The sequence below is a fragment of the Hemiscyllium ocellatum genome, chromosome 38, assembly GCF_020745735.1.
Source record: "Hemiscyllium ocellatum isolate sHemOce1 chromosome 38, sHemOce1.pat.X.cur, whole genome shotgun sequence".
In the NCBI taxonomy this organism is placed as follows: domain Eukaryota; kingdom Metazoa; phylum Chordata; class Chondrichthyes; order Orectolobiformes; family Hemiscylliidae; genus Hemiscyllium; species Hemiscyllium ocellatum.
This window is the reverse complement of record NC_083438.1, coordinates 38,910,020-38,934,759: the sequence shown is the minus strand read 5'-3', so window position 1 is coordinate 38,934,759 and position 24,740 is coordinate 38,910,020. Positions and strand designations below refer to the sequence as shown.

The 24,740-nt window shown below is 45.6% G+C and overlaps 1 protein-coding gene across 4 annotated transcripts in view; it reads right to left on the bottom strand.

Annotated features, from left to right (window-relative positions):
- LOC132833927 (sialic acid-binding Ig-like lectin 10) overlaps positions 1–24,740 on the bottom strand; it is a 71,950-nt gene that overhangs the window by 30,895 nt on the left and 16,315 nt on the right. Inside the window, exons 1-3 of one of the 4 annotated variants that reach the window (XM_060852593.1) lie at positions 13,818–13,828; positions 10,338–10,419; positions 994–1,359 (exon numbers count right to left, since the gene is read on the bottom strand). In XM_060852593.1, the coding sequence (XP_060708576.1) occupies positions 994–1,359; positions 10,338–10,377 (406 nt within the window). In that variant the 5' untranslated portion in view covers positions 10,378–10,419; positions 13,818–13,828. Of the gene's footprint in view, positions 1–993; positions 1,360–10,337; positions 10,420–10,604; positions 10,661–10,793; positions 10,924–13,817; positions 13,829–24,740 lie in introns of those variants that run through there. The other 3 variants (XM_060852590.1, XM_060852592.1, XM_060852594.1) reach the window with 3 other exon arrangements.

The following is a 24,740-nucleotide window of genomic DNA, read 5'->3' as shown; positions in this document are numbered from 1 at the left end:
CACCTGGAATACTGGGCGCAGCGCTGGTCTCTATATGACAAAAAGGATATGGAGGGACTGGGGAGAGTGTCAAACTGATTGGCCAGGATGATCCCAAAATGCAGGAGTGAACCAATCAGGAGTGGAGGAAAAGACTGGCTCTGTTTTCTCTTGGAAGACATGGTTGACGTTGACCTGCTGGAGAGGTTTTAATTTCAGAGAGATTTTGGTCAGAGAGCTGATGACCTAGTGGTTTATCAGTGCACTGTTAATCCAGAGACTCAGGTAAAGGTTGGAGGCTTGGGCTTGAATCCTGCCATGACAGATGGTGGAATTTGAATTCAATTTTTAAAAATTGGAATTAAGAGTCTTATGGCGACCCTGAACCCATTGCCAATTTTTGGGAAAAAACCCCCCATCTGGTTCACTAATGTCCTTCAGGGAAGGAATCTGCCATCCTTATCTGGTCTGGCCTACATGGGACTCCAGACCCACAGCAATATAGTTGACACTTAATGACCCTCTGGGCAATGAATGCTGGCTTAGCCAATCCTGTTAATGAATTTAAAACACAGACTTATGGGAGCTGAAGACCAGAACTAGGGCTGTCAGTATAAGACCATCATTAATAAATCCAATCAGGAATTGAGGAGGAAATTCTTTAATCAGAGAGGGCGGGAATTCCACATTTCAAGGATTACTGCATTGCTTTTGATGCTTCATGGAATGTCCTGAGGTGGTGAAAGGCACTATAAAAATGCAAGTCCTTCTTTTGTCTGTGTGTCAGCCTTTTAAACAGAATTAAAGAGATGGATGAAGAGGATAACCTGACAGTACAGTTAATTCATCAAATTACTGATAGTAAAGGGAGTATTGGATGTTGCTTTAGGATGGAACTGGAAGCTATCACCAGGTTATCGATAATCAGACACTGGGTTACAGTAAGCTGTGTTTGTGTTATTTCTCATTGACTGCTGGATGTGAATTGTTGAGTAATTATTACACAGCACTTACCAGAAACTTGAAGCTGGGTTGCAGGTTTGTATCTATATTTTTCCGTATCATTAAATTCCACTCTGAAATAATAAAATCCTGAATCTCCCCGCTTGATGTTGTTTATAATCAGGGAACAGTCTCCATCTTTCAGGTCTCCAGACAGCTGGGTCCGATTGCGGAACTGAGTTGCCTCATAACTCCGATACTGGGAATGAAAGGCTGTCGACCACTGATTAGATCCTGTTTGATAAAACCAGATTCCGATTCGTGGTTGGTTTGCCAGATGTGATGGATAACTGTAATTACATGGAATCTGAGCACAGGAACCTTTCTGCGCTGTCACCTTACGAGGACTGTGCGATTTCCACTCTTGTGCCAGTCCAGCTGGGGAGACAAATAACAGTATTTAGCACTGGATAGCCTGTAGATCCATTAGGCTCGATATCCACCCCCTCTGTTACTGTTAGGACACACAAGGAACTCTCCAAGGTTACACAGCAGATGGAGGGGAATCCTGGACAGAGTGGTAGACAGATTCACCCTACATTGGCTCAATGTCCTTGGGACCTTATTTAATGAGGCCAGTCTTCCACCATGTTTAAAAGGTCATTGTGCACCCTGTCAGGGGACTAATATACTAGCAGGGAGATTTGCTAGAGCTGCTCAGGAGGATTTAAACTAGTAAAGGGGGAGGGGGAGGGGGCGGGGTGGATTGGTGGGACCCAGGGAGATAGTGAGGAAAGGTTTCAATCTGAGACTGATACAGTTGAGAACAAAGGCAAGTCAAACAGTCTTAGGGCAGGCAGGAACAAAGCAGAAAACAAAGCAGGACTGATAAATTAAACTGCATTTATTTCAATGCAAGGGGCCTAACAGGGAAGGCAGATGAACTCAGGGCATGGTTAGGAACATGGGACTGGGATATCATAGCAATTATGGAAACATGGCTCAGGGATGGGCAGGACTGGCAGCTTAATGTTCCAGGATACAAATGCTATTGGAAGGACAGAAAGGGAGGCAAGAGAGGAGGGGGAGTGGCATTTTTGATAAGGGATAGCATTACAGTTGTGCTGAGGGAGGATATTCCCGGAAATACATCCAGGGAAGTTATTTGGGTGGAACTGAAAAATAAAAAAGGGATGATCACCTTATTGGGACTGTATTATAGGCTCCTAATAGTCAAAGGGAAATTGAGAAACAAATCTGTAAGGAGATCTCAGCCATCTGTAAGAATAATAGGGTGGTTATAGTAGGGGATTTTAATTTTCCAAACATAGATTGGGACTGTCATAGGATTAAGGATTTAGATGGAGAGGAATTTGTTAAGTGTGTACAAGAAAAGTTTTTGATTCAGTATGTGGATCAAAGACCCACAGCAAAATAGTTGCCTTCAAACCGCTCTCTGGTCAATGAATGCTGGCCTCGCCTGTGATGCCCACATCCTGTGAATAACTTTTTAAAATGCCACAGCGACCAGGTAAGGAGCATTGTCCACTGCTGAGCTAGTTGCATGTCACCTCAGTCAGAATTTACTCTTAACAATGTGCAATCTTCTATCACTGATGCTGACGCATTCTCTCTTTTCGTGCATGAGCAGCACTGGTACTGTCTCCGCAGCCAAGGTAGGGCACCCCTGCAAGGCATTACCTCCTCCATTTCTGAGGAAGACAGCACACAGCCCTCAGACGATGCACTTGCAAGGCTGCCTCCTTGCACTTTCCTCCAGCTCAGATACTGACCCATAGAATCGCAGAATTCCAGCAGTGTGGAAACAGGCCATTTGGCCCAACTGGTTCACATTGACTCTCCGAAGAGCATCCTACCTAGACCCATTCCGCGACCATATATTTCCCATGGATAACCCCCCTAGCCTGCACACTGGGTAGTAAAGCACGGCCAACCAGTGAGTATGTCAGAGACATTGGAATCGAGAGGCTGATGCATGGGATGGCCGGACTGACACATTCAAAGAAACTGGAACAATTCTATATCTTCACCATGGACATCCAGTCCCTATACACCTCTATCTGCCATGACGAAGGTGTCCAAGCCCTCTGTTTCTTCCTCTCCCAGTGTCCCCACCAGTACCCTTCCACTGACACTCATTCCTATGGCTGAACTGGTCTCACGCTCAATAATTTCTCCTTTGAATCCTCCCACTTCCTCCAGATAAAAGGGGGAGTCATGGGCACCCATACGGGTCCCAGCTATGCCTTTCTCTTTATCGGCTACGTAGAACAGTCCATCTTCCGTAGTTACACCAGCACCATTCCCCTCTGCAACACTGATGACTGTACTGGCACCACCTCGTGCTCCCACGAGGAGGTTGAACAGTTCATCAATTTCACTAACACATTCCTGATCTTAAATTCACCTGGTCCACCTCAGACACATCCCTCCACCTCGTGGACCTCTCCATCTCCATCAACAGCAACCGACTCAGCATGGACATCTTCTAAAGGCCCAATGACTCCCACCCTGCCTCCTGTATCCCTTATTTCCAATTCCTCTGCATCTGCTCCTAGGAGGACCAGTTCCACCACAGAACACACCAGATGGTCTCCTTTTTCAAGGACTACAATTTCTCCTCCCACATGGTCGATGCTGCCCGTCAGCGCATCTCATCCACTTCCCACACCTCCACCTTCGAACCCTACCCTCATCAACCTCAACAAGGACTGAAACCCCACCCCCTGTCCTCACCTTTCACCCCACCAGCCTCCGTATACATTTCATCATCCTCCGCCATTTCCACCACCTACAAAGGGACCCCACCACCAGAGACATATTTCCCTCTCCACCCCTATCCGCTTTATGTAAAGACTATTCCCTTCATGACTCCCTTGTCAGGTCCATACTCAGGTCCCCCCAGGGGAGGTGGTAAAACCATTTGGGGCTGAGGCAGAGAATGGGGGAGATTGTGGAATACTCCCACACAGAAAGCGGTCGAGGCCAAAACATTGAACGTTTTCGAGAAGGAGTTCGTGGTATTTCTTGGGGATAAAAGGAACAAAGAGTATAGGGACTGAGTTGGTCGGTCAGCTGTGATCATATTAAATGGCAGAGTGAGCTCTTGCTCCAATTTCCAACGTCTCTATGAGTGCATATGCTGCTGAACATTTCACTGCCACCTCTCTGCAGTTGGCACAGTGAGAAAAACTTCCCGGGTCCCTGGCTCCCAGAAGATTAAAGGCAGAAGTCACATGACACCAGGTTATAGACCAACAATTTATTTGAAATCACAAGCTTTCGGAGTGCTGCTCCTTCATTAGGTGCAGTGAAAGGGTAGCGTTCTGAAAGCGTGTGATTTCAAATAAACCTGTTGGACTGTAACCTGCTGTTGTTGTGATCTTTGACTTTGTCCATCCCAGTCCAACACCAGCATCTGTACATCGTGGCCACTGAGAATATTAGGCACCAGCTCAGCCTCAGGCAGGAGAGAACCCACATGGCCTTGAAATTCATGACTTCATTGATATGAACAAGCGAGACATGGGGGCAGCAGGCAGGCTTGTTTGGGGGGGGGTGGGGGAAACACTGAGGAACCTGACACCAAGGTTGTAGGACTGCAGGGACACGTGGAAAGGAACTTGTCTTGCTTTTGCAAAATGGCAATGAGGAGCTGCTGAAAATGTGTTGCTGGAAAAGCGCAGCAGGTCAAGCAGCATCCAATGAGCAGAAGAATTGACGTTTCGGGCACGAGCCCTTCTTCAGGAATTCCTGATGAAGGGCTCATGCCCGAAACATCGAATTTCCTGTTCCTCGGATGCTGCCTGATCTGCTGCGCATTTCTAGCAACACATTTTCAGCTCTGATCTCCACCATCTGCAGTCCTCACTTTCTCCTCCAATGAGGAGCTGCTCCCTCACCAGCCCACCTGGTCTTCTGGACTTTCACTTATGTCATTCAAGGGCTGGGAAGGTTCCACCAATTCTATTATTGTAGACTGCAACACAGCCTTGGAGACTGCCTAGGCCCCAAACTCAGCACTGAGCCTAGTCCAGCAGAAATTGTGAAGCTTCCGAGCAAAGTGTTTCTAGTCGGAGCCTGGTATGTGTTGAGAGTAAAAACAAATATGGAACTGTATGTTTGATATTTTTCTCCACTGACTGATTTTCCTTGCTTCTCTCTTTCTCTTACTGAGGTTTCTAGCAAAGTGAGAATGGATAGAAAATGTGATGTCTGCTTTAAGAGCTGCTGTGTTGTCTTCATGAAAAATTCTGATTAAAATCAGCAAAAGACATACTTTTCAGATAACTAGAACATAGAACAGCATAATACAAGCCCTTCGGCCCTTGATGTTGTGCCAACCTTTTATCTCACTCTGAGATCAGACGAACCCACATACCTTTCATTTTACTATCATCCTTGTGCCGATCCAAGAGTCACTTAAATGTCCCAAATGTATCTGCCTCTACTACCACTGCTGATAATGCATTCCATGCACCCACCACTCTTTATGTAAAGAACCTCTGACATCTTCTCTAACTTTCCTCCAATCACTTTAACATCCTGCCCCCTCGTGACAACCATTTCCACTCTGGGAAAAAAGTCTCTGGCTTTCCACTCTATCTATGCTGTCATCACCTTGTACATATCTATCAACTCACCTCTCAACCTTCTTCGCTCCAATGAGAAAAGCCCTAGTTCCCTCAACCTTTCTTCATAAGATGTGCCCTTCGGTCCAGGTAGCATCCTGGGAAATCTCCTCCAAATCTTTCTGATAATGTGGCAACCAGAACAGAACACAATAGTCCAAGTGTGATCTATAGAGCTGTAGCATGATCTCATGGCTCTTAAACTCAATTCCCCACTAATGAAAGGCAAAACACCGCACGTCATCTTAACAATCCTATCAAATTGGGTGGCAACTTTGAGGGATCTATGGACATGGACCCCAAGATCCCTCTGTTCCTTCACACTGCCAAGAATCCTGCCTTTATCCCTGTAATCTGTACTCAAATTCCACCTTCCAAGATGAATCACTTCACACTTTTCCAGGTTGAACTCCACCTGCCATTCTCAGCCCAGCTCTGCATCCTGTCAATGTCCCGTTGCAACCTACAACAACCTCCACTATCCATAACTCCACCAATCTTCATGTCATCGGCAAACTTACTAACCCATCCTTCCACTTCCTCATCCAAGTCATCTATAAAAATCACATTGAGCAGACGTCCCAAAACAGATCTCTGCGGAACACCACTAGTCACCAAGCTCCAAGCTGAATATTTCCATCTACTACTACCTAGTAGATCTTCTATCAAGTAGCCAATTCTGTATTCAGACAGCCACATTTCCCTGTATCTCATGCCTGCTTACTTTCTGAATGAGGAACCTTATTAAACGCCTTGCTGAAATCCATCTATACCACATCCACTGCTCTACCTTCATCAATGTGTTTTGTCACATCCTCAAAAAATTCAGTAAGGCTTGTGATGCTTGACCTGCTCCTCATAAAGCCATGCTGACTATGTCTAATCAAACTATGCCTTTCCAAGTAATCTCTCAAAACCCTCTCCAAAAATTTGCCCACCACCGACGTAATTCTGACCGGTCTGAAATTCCCAAGTTATCCCTGTTCCCCTTCTTGAACAATGGAGTAACATTTGCCACTCTCCAATCATTTAGTACCACTCCAGTGGACAGTGAGGACACAAAGATCATTGTCAAAGGTGCAGGAATGTTTGCCCTCGCTTCCTGTAGCATATCCCGTCTGGCTAAGGGGACTTATCTATCCTTATGATTTTCAAACTTTCCAGCACATACTCCTTACCATCAACCTGTTTGATTGTATCAGCCTGTTTCATGCTGTCGTCAGAAATGTCAAGATCCCTCTCGAGTGAATACTGAAGCAAACTTCATTAAGGACCTCCCCTACCTCCTCCAACTCCAGGCAGAAATTCCCTCCACTATCCCTGACAGGCCTACCCTCACTCTGGCCATCTCCTTGTTCCTCACAAGTGTAGAACATCTTGCGGTTTCCTTAATCCTACCTGCCAAGGCTTTTTCATCTCTCCTTCTAGCTCTCCTAAGCCCATTTCTCAGTTCCTTCCTGGCAACCTTGTAACCTTCTAGAACCCTGGCTGATCCTTGTTTCCTCAACCAAAAGTAAGCTTCCTTCTTCATCATGAATAGATGTTCCACATTTGTTGTCATCCAAAGTTCCTTCAGCCTACCATCCCTTCCTTGCCTCCAAAAATATCCAGCACTCGCAGCAAGTGCTCCCTAAACAGCTTCCACATTTCTGATGTGCATTTCCCTGAGGCCATCTGTTCCAATTTATGCTCCACAGTTCCTGCCTAATAGCATCAGAATTTGCCCTCTCCCAAATAAATACTTTCCCATATCATCTGCTCCTATCCCTCCCCATGAGTATAGTAAAATCAGGGAGTTGTGATCACTGTCACTGAAATGCTCTGACACCTGACCTGGTTCGTTGCCAAGTACCAAATCCAATATGGCCTCCCCTCTCGTCAGCCTATTTACATTATAAGTCAGGAATCCTTTCTGGACACTCCGGACAAAATTTGGTCCATCCAAACTATTTGAACTAAGGAGGTTCCAATCAAGATTAAGGAGCTTAAAGTCACCCACGACAACAACCCTGTTATTTCTGCACCTTCCAAAAATCTGCCTCCCAATCTGCTCCCCCGTGATTCTGTTGCTATTGGGGGGGGGGGGGTCTATAAAAAACTCACAATAAGGTGACTGCTCCTTTCCTGTTTCTGACTTCCACCCATCCTGACTCTGTAGACAAACCCTCCTCAACAACCTCCCTTTCTGCAGCTATTCCTGATTAGCAATACCACTCCCCCACCTCTTTTACCTCTCCCCCCATTCCTTTTGAAACATCTAAACCCTGGAACTACCAACAACCATCCCTGCCCTGTGACATCCAACAACCATCCCTGCCCTGTGATATTCAACAACTATCCCTGCCCTGTGACATCCAACAACTATCCCTGCCCTGTGACATCCAACAACTATCCCTGCCCTGTGACATCCAACAACCATCCCTGCCCTGTGATATTCAACAACTATCCCTGCCCGGTGACATCCAACAACTATCCCTGCCCTGTGATATTCAACAACTATCCCTGCCCTGTGACATCCAAATCTTCATCATGGCCACAACTTCGTAGCTCCAAATATTGATCTATGCTCTAAGTTCATCCCCTTATTCCTGATTCTGCTTGTGTTTCAATAGACACACTTCAACCCGTCACACGGACTACACCTTTGCCCTTACAACTGTCCATCCTTCCTCTCAGACTCTCTGCACGCTGTATCTGCCTGTTCACCAGCTACCCCATCCTCTGATCCATAGTGCTGGTTCCCATATCCCAGCCAAACTTGTTGAAACCCTCCTGAAGAGTTCTAGCAAGCCTCCCGCCCATGGGTATCAGTGCCCCTCCAGTTCAGATGCAACCCATCCTCCCTGTACAGGTCCCATCTTCTCCAGAAAGTATCCCAATGATCCACATGTCTGAAGCCCTCCCTCCTACATCAGTCCTGCAACCATGAGTTCAGCTGCACTCGCTCTCTGTCCCTAACCTCATTAGCCTGTAGCACCGGTAGCAATTCTGAGATTATTACTCTGCTCGCCCTGCCTTTTAGCTTCCAAGCTAACTCCCTATATTCACTTTTCAGGTCCTCCTCCCTTTCCCTGCTTATCTCATCAGTACCAATGTATACCATGACTTCTGGCTGCTCTCCACCCTCTGAAGAATCCTGTGTATTCGATCCGAGATATTGCTGACCCTGGCACCGGGAGGCAAATGCCATCCGGGAGTCTTGTTTGTGTCCACAGAATCTCCTGTCTGTTCCTCCCACCATTGAATCTTTTCTCACTATCCATCTCCTATTCTCCCCCCTTCCCTTTTGAGCCACAAAACCAGGCTCAGTGCCAGAGGCCGGGACACTGTGGCTTTCTCCTCGTAGGTCGTACCCACTAACAATATCCAAAGTGGTGTACTTATTATTGAGAGGAACAGCCATAGGGGGTCCCTGCACTGTCTGCCTATTCCCTTTTACTCTCCTGACGGTCATCCAGCCACCTTCGTCCTGTAACTTAGATGTGACTACCTCCCTATAACCTCTCTCTATCACCCCCTCAGCCTCCTGAATAATTTGAAGTTCACCCAGCTCCAGTTTCAGTTCCAGTTCCCTAACGCAGTCAGCGAGGAGCAGAAACAGTCAGTAGGAACATCAATGGTGACCCTTACCTCCCACATCTGCAAGAGGAGCATGCAACTGCCCTTGTCTCCATTCACTCTGCTCTAAATGGCCAAAAGAAATGAAAAAAAAATCCTTACCGTACCAACCTCCCACACAGAGTCATTTGTTTTGCTTAGAGGAGGAGGAGGAGGAGGAAGGTGAGTGGGAGATACTACATGTGTAGTATTTTGGATTTAGCCATTGCAGAATGTATCAGTTCACTTACCCCGTAGTACCCGCAACCGGAATAGTTATCGGAATGGTGGCATCAGAGTCGAGGTCATTTTCCAGTTCTTATTAAGGAACTTAGCTTCAGCCTGTTACTGCCCTAGAGCAGGGCAATGCCTCATTCAGATCCAATCCCACTGACGCTCTTCCCCACACCCCCCCATTGTAATCTCCTTTTCACTTAAAATATACACTTGGGGATCTCTGTGCTCCTCCACTACTTTTGGCAGTGAGCACAGGGGTGTTGAGTGAGCTAGACCTAGTATTCACACTCTCAGGTACCTTTCCCCCAGCCCCAGCCCCACATCCCCCTCTCATTTATCTCTCCACCCCCTCATCTCACAGCCTCATTCCTGACAAAGGGCTCTTGCCTGAAACGTTGATTCTCTTGTTCCTCTGATGCTACCTGACCTGCTGTGCTTTTCCAGCACCATACTTCCAACTCTAACCTCCAGTATCTGCAGTCCTCATTATCTCCTAAAGTTAGTAGGAGTCTGGAACCCAGCTCCCTGCTGAATTAGTTCCCAATCAGAGCTCAAGAAAAAGGCAGGATGATGGCTCAGTGGATCGCACTGTCGCTTCACAGCAGCAGGGATTGGGGTTCGATCCCACCCTTGGGTGACTGTCTGGCATTTGCATGTTCTCCCTGTGCCTGTGTGGGTGTAAAGATGTACAGGTTTGGACATAAATAGCCCTGTAGTACCCAGGTTAGTGGGTTAGCCATAGTAAATGCAGGGGATACAGTGGGTTGGGTGGGATGGAGGGGCTGCGTCTGGATGGGATGCTCTTTGGTGGGGTAGGTGCCAGCCTGCTGGGCTGAATGGCCTCCCTCCACACTGTAGCAATTCTACAAAGAACAATCTGTCAAAAAAGATTATTAACCATAAATTTGTCCGAAATGATGATGACATTACCTTGGAGGAGGAACAGCAGGAAGTAAGATCCCTCGATCATTGTCTGCTCCCAGGTATTTCATCAGCTTCTCCCTCGCAGGCTCTGAAAGAGAAAGGTGTTCATGAAACCTCACTCCTCGTTCGAGAGATCAGAACTACTTTTACATAACGTCCTCACTGAAAACTCTAATTCCCTTTGGGGTGACAGGTACTCTGCAAAGCTACAAAATTTCACACAAGTAAACCAATGAAGAGTTTGCATTTATATAGCACCCTTCACCAACTCACAATGCTCATGTCTCTGCATTTTCCCTAATCTAGAAATGTGCTCCATACTACCGACTTCAACACTAGGCTCCCGAACTTAATGTTAAACAGAAATATTTTGAAGCCACCAATCATTGGAGTCTGTCTTTACAGAGACACAACGTCAACACAGGATGATGTTGGTCCTGGAAGTGAGTTGCCGTTACTCACCCTTGGTCTGTCTGATTGCTTGCCCGGGGACTAAGTGCCAATGCACTCTGCCTGGGCTGAATGGTTCCTTCCTGTGCGGCTCCCCTGTGTATTTAATTCGAAAGGACTGACTGTGTCACTGTGAGTGAGATCAGGAAGTCAGCTCAAAGACAGAAGTCAGCTGTTTCACAGGATTTCAGACAAACTGCTTTGTGTGGCTCTGATTGTTTGAATGCGGCCGTGGGCAGCATTTAATATGGTCTGAGGGGATGAATGAACTTCTTCCTGTTCCTCTCACACAGAGCCGAGGGGCTGAATGGACTTCCTCCTGGTCTTATGTAACAGGTTTGAGACACTGATTGACCACCGCCCTGTATTCACGTTACAGGATCAAAGGGCAGAGTGGCCACTTTCTAACGTGTGGAAATCCCTTCCCCAGAAAGCACTGGGGATCGGGCCTTCCTGTGTATTCACTGCTGAGTTAGGCAGATGTTTGACGAATGAGGGAGTTGAGGTTCATGAGGAACAGACAGGAAGCTTGAGGTCAGCTAAGAACAATCTCGAGGGGCTGAATGGCCCGATTCTGCAAGTTGTGTGTTGTTTTCTAACAGCACCACAGGAGTAGGCACGCAGACTGGAAACCAATGCAGAGTGGTACGAGGCATTATCACAGCTCAAGCCTGAACCTAAAGCTCACCAGCTGCCATTCAGTATCTGGACAGTGTGGTGACTCAGTGGTTAGCACTACTGCCCCACAGCCCCATGGACCTGGGTTCAATTCCACTCTTAGGTATTGCTTGAAAGTGGAGTTGCATGTAGGCAGGAGAGGGAAGGGGTTTTATATGCTTTCCTTTCATTGAGTATAGGTGTTGTGATGTCATGTTACAGCTGTACAGGACATTGATGAGGACACTTGGAATACTGTGTTCAACTCTGGTCTCCCTGCTACAGGAAGGTTGTTGTGAAACTTGAAAAGATTTACAAGGATGTTGCCAGGGGGAGGATTTGAGTTACAGGGAGAGGCTGAACAGGCTGGGGCAGTTTTCCCTGGAGTGTCGGAGGCTGAGGGGTGACCTTATAGAGGTTTATAAAATCATGAGCAGTATAGATAAGGTAAATAGACCTTACCCATACCCCTGGGGTAGGGGAGTCCAGAATGATACAGCATAGGTTTAGGGTGAGAGGAGAAGGAATTAAAAAGGACAAAAGGGGCAAACGTTTTCACCCAGAGGGTGGTGTGTGTATGGAATGAGCTGCCAGAGGAAAGCTGGTACAATGACAGCATTTAAAAGGCACCTGGATGGGTACATGAATAGGAAGGGTTTGGAGGAATGTGGGCCAAGTGCTGGCTAATGGGACTAGATTAATTTAGAATTTCTTGTTGGCATGGACGACAAAGGGTCGGTTTCTGCTTTGTACGTCTATATGACTCGATGTGGGGTTTGCATGTTCTCCCTGCATCTGCGTGTGATTCCCTCCAAGTGCTCTGGTTTCCTCCCACAGTCCATAGATGTACAGGTTAGGGTGGATTGGCCATGGGGAATTGTCCCACAGTGTTCAGGGCTGTGCAGGTTGGGTGGGTTAACCATGGTGAAAGCGGCGGGGGGGGGGGCTATGGGGATTGGGTTGATCTGGGGGTGTGATCGTCTTCAGATGGCCGGTAAAGACCCGATGGGCTGAATGGCCCCAGCCTCTCCTATAGGGATTCTATGAGCAAGCCTTGTGTTGATCTAGCCCACGGGACTGGAACTCTGCTGCTGCCTGCCTGTTGATGGAGATGGGGTTAAGGGAGGAGACAGGCCAAGGCTCCCCTGGTGGGGGTGTAGGGAAAGCAAAGGAGCCCAATTCTCCCTGGGGCTCAGAGTGGGGGGAAGGTGTCTGAAACTCAGGTTTCCCCCCAAAATCTCCCCGATTCCCACAGAACCTTGGACACCTCTCCCCACTCTACTCCCCAGCTTGCGGAAAGCTGTCACCAAGTTATTGATGATCAGACTCTCTGTCACAATTAGCTGGGTTTTGTGTTAATGTGTGAATGATCGAGTTTGTGTTGTTAGATGTGAATTGTTGTGTAATTATAACACAATCCTTATTGGAAACATAAAGCTGGCTTACAGAAAGGAGTTGTATTTATTCTTTGATCCCCAGGATCCTGTTCAGTGAACCCAATACAGTGCCTACAAGACGTACCAATGAAGATACAATCTGTGCTGATTTACTGGGAAGGATGATGAATATGGAGTCTTCAGAACTCACACCAATCTCACTATCATGAATCATGAATTAGACACACCTTTTAGTTTGTTCTTTGACCCAGCTGAATGGCTCACCTGATCCAAACTAACTGGTGTACTTTGCAATCTCATTCGCTAAAGGATCCCTTTGGATCCTCACCATCTGAGGGATCTCCATGGTTCCTCATTGTCCAGGAGAGCTCTCTGGATCCTCATTATCAAAGGAATTATTTCTGATCCAAAGCCCATCCTGTTGAATCCAGTGGAGCATTGGAGACTGTCTGGTCCCCAAGCTCAGTGCTGATCCTACCCCATGCAGACACTGTGGAACGCCCGAACCTCTTGCCTGAGCTCTGCAATGTGTTGGAGGAGCCTCTAGGTTGAGTCTGTAACTTTCACAGGTGGTTTCACAGCCTTTGTGCTCAAAGCATGAAGTAAAACACACTCAAAAAAGCTAATAAGGAACACACCCTTGTTCCTCTGCATTTTTTCATCATTAACCTTTGCTGTAATGATAACAAAATTAAATCATTGACTTGTACAGCACCAGAGGAGGCCATTCAGCCTGTTGTCTCTGTGCAGGCTCTTTGAATGTCTCTCCAGTTCTTCCCACTCCTACATCCCTCTCCACAGCCCTGAAAATGTTTTCTGTTCAAACACATCACTAATTTAAAGTTGAGAAAATGTTAGGGTAGATCAAAGAAGTCACTATGATCTTTATAAAACACTGGTTCAGCCTCATCTGGAGTATTGTATCCAGTTCTGAGCACTATATTTTAGCAAAGGCTTGAGAGAGGGTGTGGAAAATACTCACAAGAGCGTTTCCAGCGATGAAGAACTTGACTGAATGTGGAAGACTTTGAGAAAAGGAAGAAAGAGAAGAGATTTAATTGTGGAGTTCAAAATCACTGGAACCTTCCACTGAGTCAACTAGCAGTTCCTGTTACCAGGGGCAGAGGTTGCCAGAGGGACACAGATTGAAGAGAATTAGGAAACGAAACAGAGCTGGGAGGGCAGGGTTGAGTGCAGGAGAACGTGTTTTCTTGACACAAAGTTATTGTGATCTGGGATGTGCTGCCCGAAAGGGAAGTGAGAACAGGTTCAATAGGAACTTTCAAAAAGTGAGTTAGAAAATTACTTGCAGAGTGAGAACATATGACCAATGGGCTAGCACAACAAGTACAATGGGCCGAGTAGCCTTTGCTACTCTGTCAATCTATGAGTTTGAGCGTTAACTTCACATCAAATGAGCAGCAAACGGGCAGATTCTGTAAATGTGACACCAGGTGAGATGGCTGGATTCACTGTCTATTCTGAACACTGCTGAGCTGTCATCATGCTGAGCTTACACTGACCCTAACTCAGTTCTCCAGGTCAACCTAATGTTAATGCTCAAATTTCAGGAAGAAGGGTTCCACAGATTCTGGCCCAGGTAGATGATAGCACAGCCAATCAGAGGGGAGCAATGGGAATGAGGGGGAAATCAGCCAGAGATTGGAAATGGAGGAGCAGAGAAATCTCAGGGAGACAGACAAGGTTACAGAGATCAGGATGAATGGGGATGAGGTTGGGTGGTGGTGTAGGGCTTGGAACATGTTGCGGTGATGAGGAGGGCTAGAGGGCTGGAGGAAATTAAAGAGAGAGATGTTAGGGCTGCAGCAAATTACACAGAGGGGTATAGGGAGGAGGTATAGAGACTAGAGGAGGTTACAGAGATAGGGAGAGGTATAGAGGTTAGAGGAGGTTACAGAGATAGGGAGAGGTATAGAGGCTAGAGGGGGTTACAGAGATAGGGAGGGGGTGTAGGGGATGGAGGGGGTTACAGAGATAGGGAGGTGTAGGGCTGGAGGGGGTTACAGAGATAGGGAGGGGTATAGAGGCTAGAGGAGGTTACAGAGATAGGGAGGGGGTGCAGGAGATGGAAGGGGTTACAGAGATAGGGAAGAGTATAGGGGACGGAGGAGGTTACAGAGATAGGGAGGAGGTGTTGGAAATGGTAGAAGTCACAGAGATAGAGAGGGGGTGGAGGGCCTGGAGGCGGTTACAGAGATAGTGAAATGTGTAAGGACTGCTGGACATGACACTGATAGTGAAATGTCTAAGGGCTTGTCGAGATTACAGAGATATGGAGGGACTGGGGGAAGATTGTAGAAATGGGGAGAGGTAAGGGGGTGGAAGACATTACAGGGGTGGGGAGACCTGTAGGAGCTAGAACACAGAACATAACAGCGGAGTACAGGTCCTTTGGCCCTCGACGTTGCACCGACCTGTGAAACCAATCTGAAGCCTGTCATTATTCCATTATCATCCATATGTTTATCTAATAACCATTTCAAAGCCCTAAAAATTGGCGAGTCTACTACTGTCGCAAGCAGAGCGTTCTGTGCCCTTACTACTCTGAGTAAAGAACTTATCTTTGACATCTATCCTATATCTATCACCCCTCTATTTAAAGCTATGTCCCCTCGTGGTAGCCAGCACCATCCAAGGAAACAGGCTCTCACATCCACCCTATCTAATCCTCTGACTATCATGTATGTCTCTATTAAGTCACTTCTCAACCTTCTCCTCTCGAACAAAAACACCCTCAAGGCTGGAAGAGTTGAGAGACAATGGGAGTGGTGCAGGAGCTGGAGGGGATTACAGCAAGCGAGGTTGGGCTGCAAGACTGGGGAGGTTATAATTCAAGGAACTGGATTTTAATTTTATTGACCCAGAGCCAGTGTATATCAGTGAGCAGAGGGTAATGGGCGTGTGTGTGCGTATCTGGCTCACTGAAGGTTTGGTTCCCAGTCAGAGCTCAATAAGAATAATCTGTCACAAAGGCTATTAACCATAAATCTGTCCGAACTGACAATTACCTTGGAGACGTGACAGCAGGAAGTAAGACTTCCCAATCATTGTTCGCTCCCTGATATTTCATCAGCTTCTCCCTCTCACAGTGTGAAAGACAAAGGTGTGAACCTTTTGTCCAACAGCTCTGGAGATATCAGAGCTACTCTTCCACAACGTCCTCACTCACTAGCTTGCTTCTCCATGGAACAATAAGCGCTCTGCAGAGAGTTACAAACATTGGAAGAATGAAATCTCTGAGGGAACTGTATTTTTACAGCACTTTTCACCACCACAAGGCAACTAGATGTTCAAATAAAAACAAATTTAAGTGAATGCTAGAAATTATAAATTGAATCAAAAGGTCCTTGAAAAATCCAACAGATCCAGCCATCTATGGACAGAAAAAGTTAACAGCAAACTCAATCCGCCAGAAGTGACAGAGTGTGGAAAATTGTGTTTTTCATGCTGTTGTCAGAAGGAAAGGAGAGATAAATTGGAACAGATGGTGAAGGTGCCCAGAGAAAAAGACAGGGGCAGTGCTCATGGTCGTAAATAAAAGATTGAGGTATACGATGCGTACAAATGATTAGGTGTGTAAAGGAGAAAATGGGTTCACTCTTCTTGGTTGAAAGTCAACAAGACATGTTGGTGATTGGGTGGGTGGTTTGGACAGAGGGCAAACTCTGAAATTACCAAACTCATAGTTGAACCCCAGGTTCAGAACTGCTTCTGTATTCCAGTGCAGATCAATGCAAACTGAAGGAACATCACCTCATTTTCCACCAAGCACTTCACAGCTTTCAGCACTAGGTTCAACAAATTCACTTCTCTGTTTTCAATACCCACGTATGGGTCTTTCTTGTGTCTTGTTGGCTTTCCTTCCCATACAGTGGACCCATGCTGTTCAACTCATACCTATCATTAACACCTATTTTATGTCTCACGCTCTCTTTCACCATCATTAGCAATCCTTCGTTTTCTATCCTCCAAGCATCTGTTCCACTTGCTCGTCCTCTCCATCGACTTCATAAAAACGATCATTTACTGACCCCTTCACTTCAGAAGAACCAGATTGGACTCAAACGTTATCTCTATTTCTCTCTGTTCATAGATGCTGCCAGGCCTGCTTTCTTCAGGATTTCCTGTTCTCTGTCCCAAAGCTCACGTCTTTGCAATTCTCTCATCCTTTGATCTAGAAAGATATTCTGCCTTTAGTCCAGATCGCAATAAGGAATAGAAATATTTCAAAGGCATCAACTATTGGAATCATTGGAACTCTGACTATATAAAGTCAAAACATCAACATGGAATGATGCTGGTCTTGGAACTGAGTTTCAAATGTTACAGTACTCACCTACACACTGTCCAACTGCCCTCCTCAAGAGTGACTGCCGAAGTGCTCTACTTGGGCTGGATGGTTTATTCCTGCCCTGTTCACTGTGTATCAGTTCAAGAGGGCTGATGTATTGCTGCAAGTTATATCAGGAAGTGGGTACAGAGTGCCACGGTAGCAGCTTATCTGGTCTTACAGGAAATAAGCTGTGAACCTCATGCACGACCATGACAATATTGCTCTGCAGATTTGGGCAGCTACTGTCATGTTTCAAGGTGGCGAAATGATCTCCTCCCATTCCAGTGTAATAGGGTCAATGGACTAAACGACCCCCTCCTTTTCCAGTATTAGTGTCGTTAGGCTGAATGGTCTCCTCTTTTCCAGTTTTACAGGCAGAATGCGCTGAATGAGACTCATTTCCTGTATAATAGTCAGTAGGGGTTGAATGGGCCTCATCATTCAAAATATCAGTGAATATAGTCCTAACCGATCCAATCTCTCTTCATACCATTCCAGGAATCAGTCTGGTAAACCTTCACTGCATTGCCTCCATTGCCAAAACATCCTTCCTCAGATATGGAGATCAAAACTGCATACAATGTAACAGGCATGGTCTTATCAAAGCCCTGTATAATCACAGCAAGACATCCCTGCTCCTGTACTCCAATCCTCTCGCCATGGAGGATAGTGGACCATTTGCTGCCTTCACTGTTTGCTGTTTCTGTACACCTACTCTGAACAGCTGGTGTACAATGGCACCCAGGTCTCATTGCACAACCTCTTTCCAAATCTATCATCATTCAGATCATACTCTGCCTTTCTGTTTTAGCTCCCAAAGTGAATAACCTCCCTTTAAGTCACATTGTACTCCATCTGTTATGCAACTATGCACTGAACTTATCCAAATCACAATGAAGTATCTCTGCATATTCCTCACAGCTCACATTCCCATCTGACTTTATATTTTCTGCTACTCCGAGATATTAGATTGATTTCCCTCAACCTAATCATAAGTACGTATTGTGAATAGATGGGGTCCAAGCACTGATTGCTGCGGTACCCCACTAGTCACTGACTGTCACTTGAAAATGACCTGTTTATTCTGACTCAATATCCATTTCAGTGCACTAGTCCCAATCCACGCTCTTTAATATTTTTGTAAAGTCAGAACTAAAATTGGTCAGCTGTTTCTTTGTTCCCCATTATACATTCCCCTGCTTCTAATTATAGGGAACTTATATTTCTCTTCCTCTCGCGCTCTTATTTTTTTATATAGAATATGGAATAGAAGAAGCATATCGAAAAATACAGCGCAGTACAGGCCCTTTGGCCCTCGATGTTGCACCGATCCAAGCCCACCTAACCTACACTACCCCACTATCCTCCATATGCCTATCCAATGCCCGTCTAAATGCCCATAAAGAGGGAGAGTCCACCACTGCTACTGGCAGGGCATTCCATGAACTCACAACTCGCTGAGTAAAGAATCTACTCCGAACATCTGTCCGAAACCCCTACCACCCCTTAATTTAAAGCTATGCCCCCTCGTAATAGCTGACTCCATACGTGGAAAAAGGTTCTCATGGTCAACCCTATCTAAACCCCTACCATCTTGTATACTCTATCAAGTCACCCCTAAACCTTCTTTTCTCCAATGAAAACAGCCCCAAGTACCTCAGCCTTTCCTCATACGATTTTCCTACCATACCAGGCAACATCCTGGTAAAAATCCTTTGTAATCAATCCCTTCTACCACCGAAACCACTCCAAATCCTGCCTCTGTTTATGGTCTATTTGTCCAACCCTTCCTTGGATCTAATATTGTTGTTAATTTCCTTTGTTTGCTCTGGGTGGATCACCTTTCCCACTTTATTCCTGGGTAACAGGCTCAACGTGGGAGCTGAATGGCCTTCTTCTGCTCAAGTGGAACAGACTTGAGGATGGAGCTGAATGGCCTCCTCCTGTTCCCATTCCATAGGTTCTAGGAGAGGGTTGAATGACCTCTTGTTCCTGTGTAACAGGCTGGAGGAGGGGGCTGAATGGGCTTCTTCCTCTGTCTGTGAGCCTTATCAATGATTCTCTCGCCTACGTAGAAATAACCTCAAAGTCTTTTCTCCAAATTAATCGTTTGCTTGGAGTGACAGATGTGGGTTTGTTTTCTCACTTTTCCTTACTTCCTGACTTGGCTCACTTTGACACTTCCTCTTTGCATCACATACCATAAAATCATAGATTCCCTCCTGTCCCTTTTTTTCCTAAAAGCTATTCCTTTTCTGAAGGATACTGTGTCCTTGATTTTTTTCAGAGGGGTCATAAACCAGCCAATCCACCTAACCGAATTTTGTTGATGTTGTGACTTTTTGACTTTACAGTAAGATTCCATTGGTTAATGCTTTTGAAAGATTTCTCCCATGGCAATCCTATAAGCTTTTTGTGTTCTCCCACGACACTGCTACAACAAGCTTTTTGTGTTCTCCCACGACATTCCACAATCTCCTCGTGTTCTCTTACAACATTCCTACAAACTCCTTGTGTTCTACCATGACACTGCCACAAACTCCTTGCATTCTCCTACGACACTGCTACAACACTCCAACATCGCTGCAGCCTCTGGCTAGTTGAGCATTCCCCAATTTCCATTGGTCCAGCAGTCTTTCACTGTTTGGTCCCAAAGCTCCTGAAATATTGGAAATTAAACAATAAGTCAAAATGGAGAAGCTCAGAGAGGCATGGGCCTAATGTGGGAAAGAGGGACTAATGTAGATATTTTTGCTGCTATTGACACAATGGGCTGAAGGGCCTCTTTTGGGTTTTGTGATTCTATGACCTGTTTTTGTTTTAAGATGTTGTCATAATGCCAAAGCAGCAAAGCTAAGAGTACGCAGTCAAATGCTGCACTTTCTGTCTAGCCTCACCATCAAAGTAATCACCATGAAGAGGCAAAACAACTGAAAGACCAGTTAGTCCCACGTGTGAAATGTGCAGAAACTCATTGTTTGTCTCTGATTAAAACTCCTAGGACTCCAGAACAGAGCACAGAGAGAGACCAACCAGCTCTTCAGACCTGTTCTGTCATTCTGCTCAAGTGATCCAATTGATCCCACTCTGGCCCATCCCCATGCTTTCTCTGGAAAGCTCCACAAACTGTTTACCCTTGCTTTTTAAGAGGTGCTCCTGAATATACCGGTTGGAGGAGCTTGCACAGATGTGTACCATCTTCAAGATGCACTGCAGAAATTCACCCAAGATCCTCAGTCAGCACCTTCCAAACCCAGGACCACTTCCATCTAGAAGGACAAGGGTAGGTGATCCACGCAAACACCACACCCTGCTAGTTCCCCTCCGAACTCCAAACCATCCTGACTTGGAAATATATTGGCTGCTCCTTCAGAGTGGTTGCTTCAGTATCCTGGAATTCCCTGACCAAGGAGTATTGTGGATCTACCTCCAGCACATGGATTGCAGCAGTTCAAGAAAGCAGTTCATCCCACCTTTTCAAGGGCCACTCCGGAAAGACAAATGCTGGCCGGCCAGCAACGCTTACATTGCATGGGTGAGTAAAAAGAAAAATTAAACCACACTATCTGCCCTCTTGGGGATGTAAAAGATCCCATGGCCACCATTTAGGAGTAAAGCAGGAAGTAGTTGGCCTCAGTGTCCTGGGGTCTATCATTAACTTGCTCAAACTAAATAGCATTAAAAAAATGCAACAATGCATTTTATTCTAATACTGCTGTTGGGAGATTTTGCTGTGGTGTTCCATATGTTACTTCAGTGATCACTGTTCAATCAATAAAATCCTTCAGTAGCTGAGGGGCATTTGGAAATGTTCAGTCTCTGTGAACGATGAACTCATAACTCTTGCCTTCTCGGGACCCACTAAATCATGACTGACTCCTCCAAGACTTTGCAGTAGTTTAAACCTATCTGTGCCGATAAATGATGTGAGAATATCTGGTGCTTCCGTTTCTCTGCAGGCTTCACAGAAAAGGAGGTCACTGACCCTCAGAACACAATCAGGGACAGAGTTGGAGAAGGGGAGACACCAGCTTCCTGGGGTGTCTTTAAAAGTCCAGTGGAAGGAGATGCTCAACACGGGAATCCTGACAGAACTAAGGGCCTCCTTTCGACCAGCATCAACTTCTCAAGCTGCCCAGCAGAGATGGGCTTGTGCACAGGGGTGAAGACATAAAATACGCAGAGGTCAACTTCCAGTGTTGAGAGTGTGGAGCTGGAAAAGCACAGCAGGTCAGGCAGCATCTGAGGAGCAGGAGGATCAGGAAGGGCTTATGCCTGAAACGTTGATTCTCCTGCTCCTCGGATGCTGCCTGAATTGCTGTGCTTTTTCCAGCACCAGACTCCCGACTATGATCTCCAGCAAGTGCAGTCCTCACTTTCTCCTAGAGATCAGTTTCCATCAAACTGAGACAGGGAGAGGGGTGTGTGCAGCCAATATGTTGAATAATTGTGAAGAGAAAATGGCATTACTCAACTCTGTTGTTAGTTCAGAACATGTTTTTTATGTGCTGTATCATTTTCATGCTGTCAGAGAATGCAAAAAGCTTACGAAGAGTACCATTTTACACATATTATTTGAAGCAGTTGTGATGAAGCTTCATAATGTCTTACTATTGTTTGAGAATGTGGATTCTAAAGTGGAGGTTTTGATAAAGCTTTATGTTTGATTTATATTTCTATACTGTGTGTTAAAAAGAAGGGGGAAAGGCATGGTTTTAGTTTCATTGAGGATGTCCTCTCTGAGTGGCATCTTGGTGACGATGAACTATTGTTGCATATTTTTAAAAGTATTTTGGTGAGCTGTTCAATAGATTAGGATAAAAGGGTTGACAAAACAATAAACCAATTGCTGCCTTGTGATGGGAATTCAAAACCATCCAGAAACAGCATTACGTTAGGCAATGTGCAGGTTTATTCAGTGAGAAGAGGGTCTATAACAAAAGTGCTATAGCACTCTTCAAAGCTGCAGCACTGGGCTAAAATGACTTGACTTAATAAAAAAAAGGTGAAATTTGAATTCCAAATAAAAAATTGAATTAAATATCAAATGAAGACCATGTAACAATGGACTGATTGGTCTACCTCTTCTCTGATGTCTTATGGTCTTACAGTTTAACCTCTGTTACGGTCATAAAAGCCTACCTGGCTCAGTAATGTTCTTTAGAGAAGGAAATGAACTGGAATATATGCAAGTTGAAATATACAGCAGTGTGACTTACTGTTAACTGTCCTCTGAAATGGTCGAACTGCGAAAACAGATCAGAAAAGGAACAAAGCCAGACAGATTATCAGACAGCAATCTCAGCTCTGGAAATAAGAATGGCAAAGTCCTCCTTAACCAACATTAAGGAAAGTCAAACTTCAACTTCAAAATTAGGACAGATGTCTCAAAGACTCATCAAACCATGGCCTACCTCAGAGAAATGCACCTTGGGGACATTGCCCCAGACACCATCTGAAGAACCCCGAGGTGCTATGACTTCATTTGTCCACAACAGTATCTGCACAAGTGACTAGTACTTACTCTGGATGGAGACTCAGTGCCATTTTCACATTGAGAATACTCTATCATGAGTTCCACTATCACTGATCTAATCTCGCAACTCAAGACTGGGCGTTCATGAGCGCTATCAACCATCAACAGCAGAACTGTACTCCATTACAAACTTTAGCCTCATGACCCATCATATCCTCCATTCCAGCATTACCATCAGACCAGTGGATCAACCCTGGTTCAGTGGAGTGTGTATGAGGACACGCCTGGAGCAACACCAGGTAGACCTAAAAATGGGGTGTCCACCTGATGAAGCAACAAGACTAGCCTATTTGGATGTCAAAGAACATAAGCAGCAAATATCGGACAGAGCTAAGTGATCCCATCATCAATAGATCAGATCTAGGTGCTGCAGTCCTGAGAAACCAGGTTCTCAATGGTGGTGGACAATTAAACGACTCTCTGGAGGAGAAAGTGAGGACTGTAGATGCTGGAGACCAGAGTTGAAAAGTGTGGCGCTGGAAAAGCTCAGCAGTCAGGCAGCACCCAAGGAGCAGGAGAATCGACGTTTCGGGCATAAGCCCGTTTTCATTCCTGAAGAAGCGCTTATGCCCAAAATGTTGATTCTCCTGCTCCTCGTATGCCACCTGGCCTGCTGTGCTTTTCCAGCACCACACTTTTCAACTCTCTGGAGAAGATTTCACAAATGTTCCATCTTGAATTATGGGAAACCTCCACACATCAATGCAAAACGTAACACTGTATTTATCTGCAACAAGCTTCAGTCAACAATACCATCTGGACTATCTGTGTCAGTCTCCTCCTGAGGTCCCCAGCATCACAATGGCAGTTCTCCATTTTATATCAAAAAAAAGACTGACGCCATTGGATACTGCAAAGACCATGAACCCTGACAATTATCTGCAAACTTGTAGTACTCAGAGCCAAGCTGTTCCAGCACAAAATGACAGAAGTAATATCTACCCAACAAAATGGAAAATTGTCCAGTCATGCACAAGCAACACAACAAATACGACTCAGTCAATTGTCACAATAACTGTCAATCATTAGAAAAGTGATGGCAGGTTTTAGTAACACAACTTCAGGTATAAATATCTCAATGTTTGCAGAGGTCAATCCCAGGGAAACATTTGCTCGTCTGTGAAGAGAGAGGTTCCACCCATTTCAATACTTCCTTTCGGTCTCAGCTTTCAATTTCAAACTAGACATCAATAGCAACTTTCACAGTCTTAGGATATTCAAAACAATTTGTTTTTAAAGCAGAAATCTGAAAAGTTGCAGAAGGACTATGGGATGTGTTATGACCAAATTAGGCACAGCAAGATCCAACCAATGGCAACTTGACAATGAATGCAGCCTTTGGTTTTTAAGTGATGTTGCTTCAGGGCCAAACTGTGTCCCAGACATAGGGAGAACTCCGGGGTAAAACTAATGACTGCAGATGCTGGAAACCAGATTCTAGATTAGTGGTGCTGGAAGAGCACAGCAGTTCAGGCAGCATCCAAAGTGCAGCAAAATCGACGTTTCGGGCAAAAGCCCTTCATCAGGAATAAAGGCAGTGAGCCTGAAGCGTGGAGAGATAAGCTAGAGGAGGGTGGGGGTGGGGAGAAAGTAGTATAGAGAGCCTGAAGCATGGTTCTCGCCACCCCCACCCTCCTCTAGCTTATCTCTCCACGCTTCAGGCTCACTGCCTTTATTCCTGATGAAGGGCTTTTGCCCGAAACTTCGATTTCGCTGCACTTTGAATGCTGCCTGAACTGCTGTGCTCTTCCAGCACCACTAATCTAGAATAGGGAGAACTCCATCATGATCTTTCACGGAATAGTGCCTGTGGGTTTGTTCACACTGACCAAGAAACTAGACTGGGCTCAGATTCATGTCTCTGACTACCCCTGCTGGCTGTGCCTGTTCATTTAACAAGACTTCTCTAATGCTAATTTGTTCATTTGGGAATGATTAACCCTAAAATAACAAAACACATTATAGCTTATAATGCAGACAATGCAGTCAACTAACTGATTTCTATGTGCAACTTG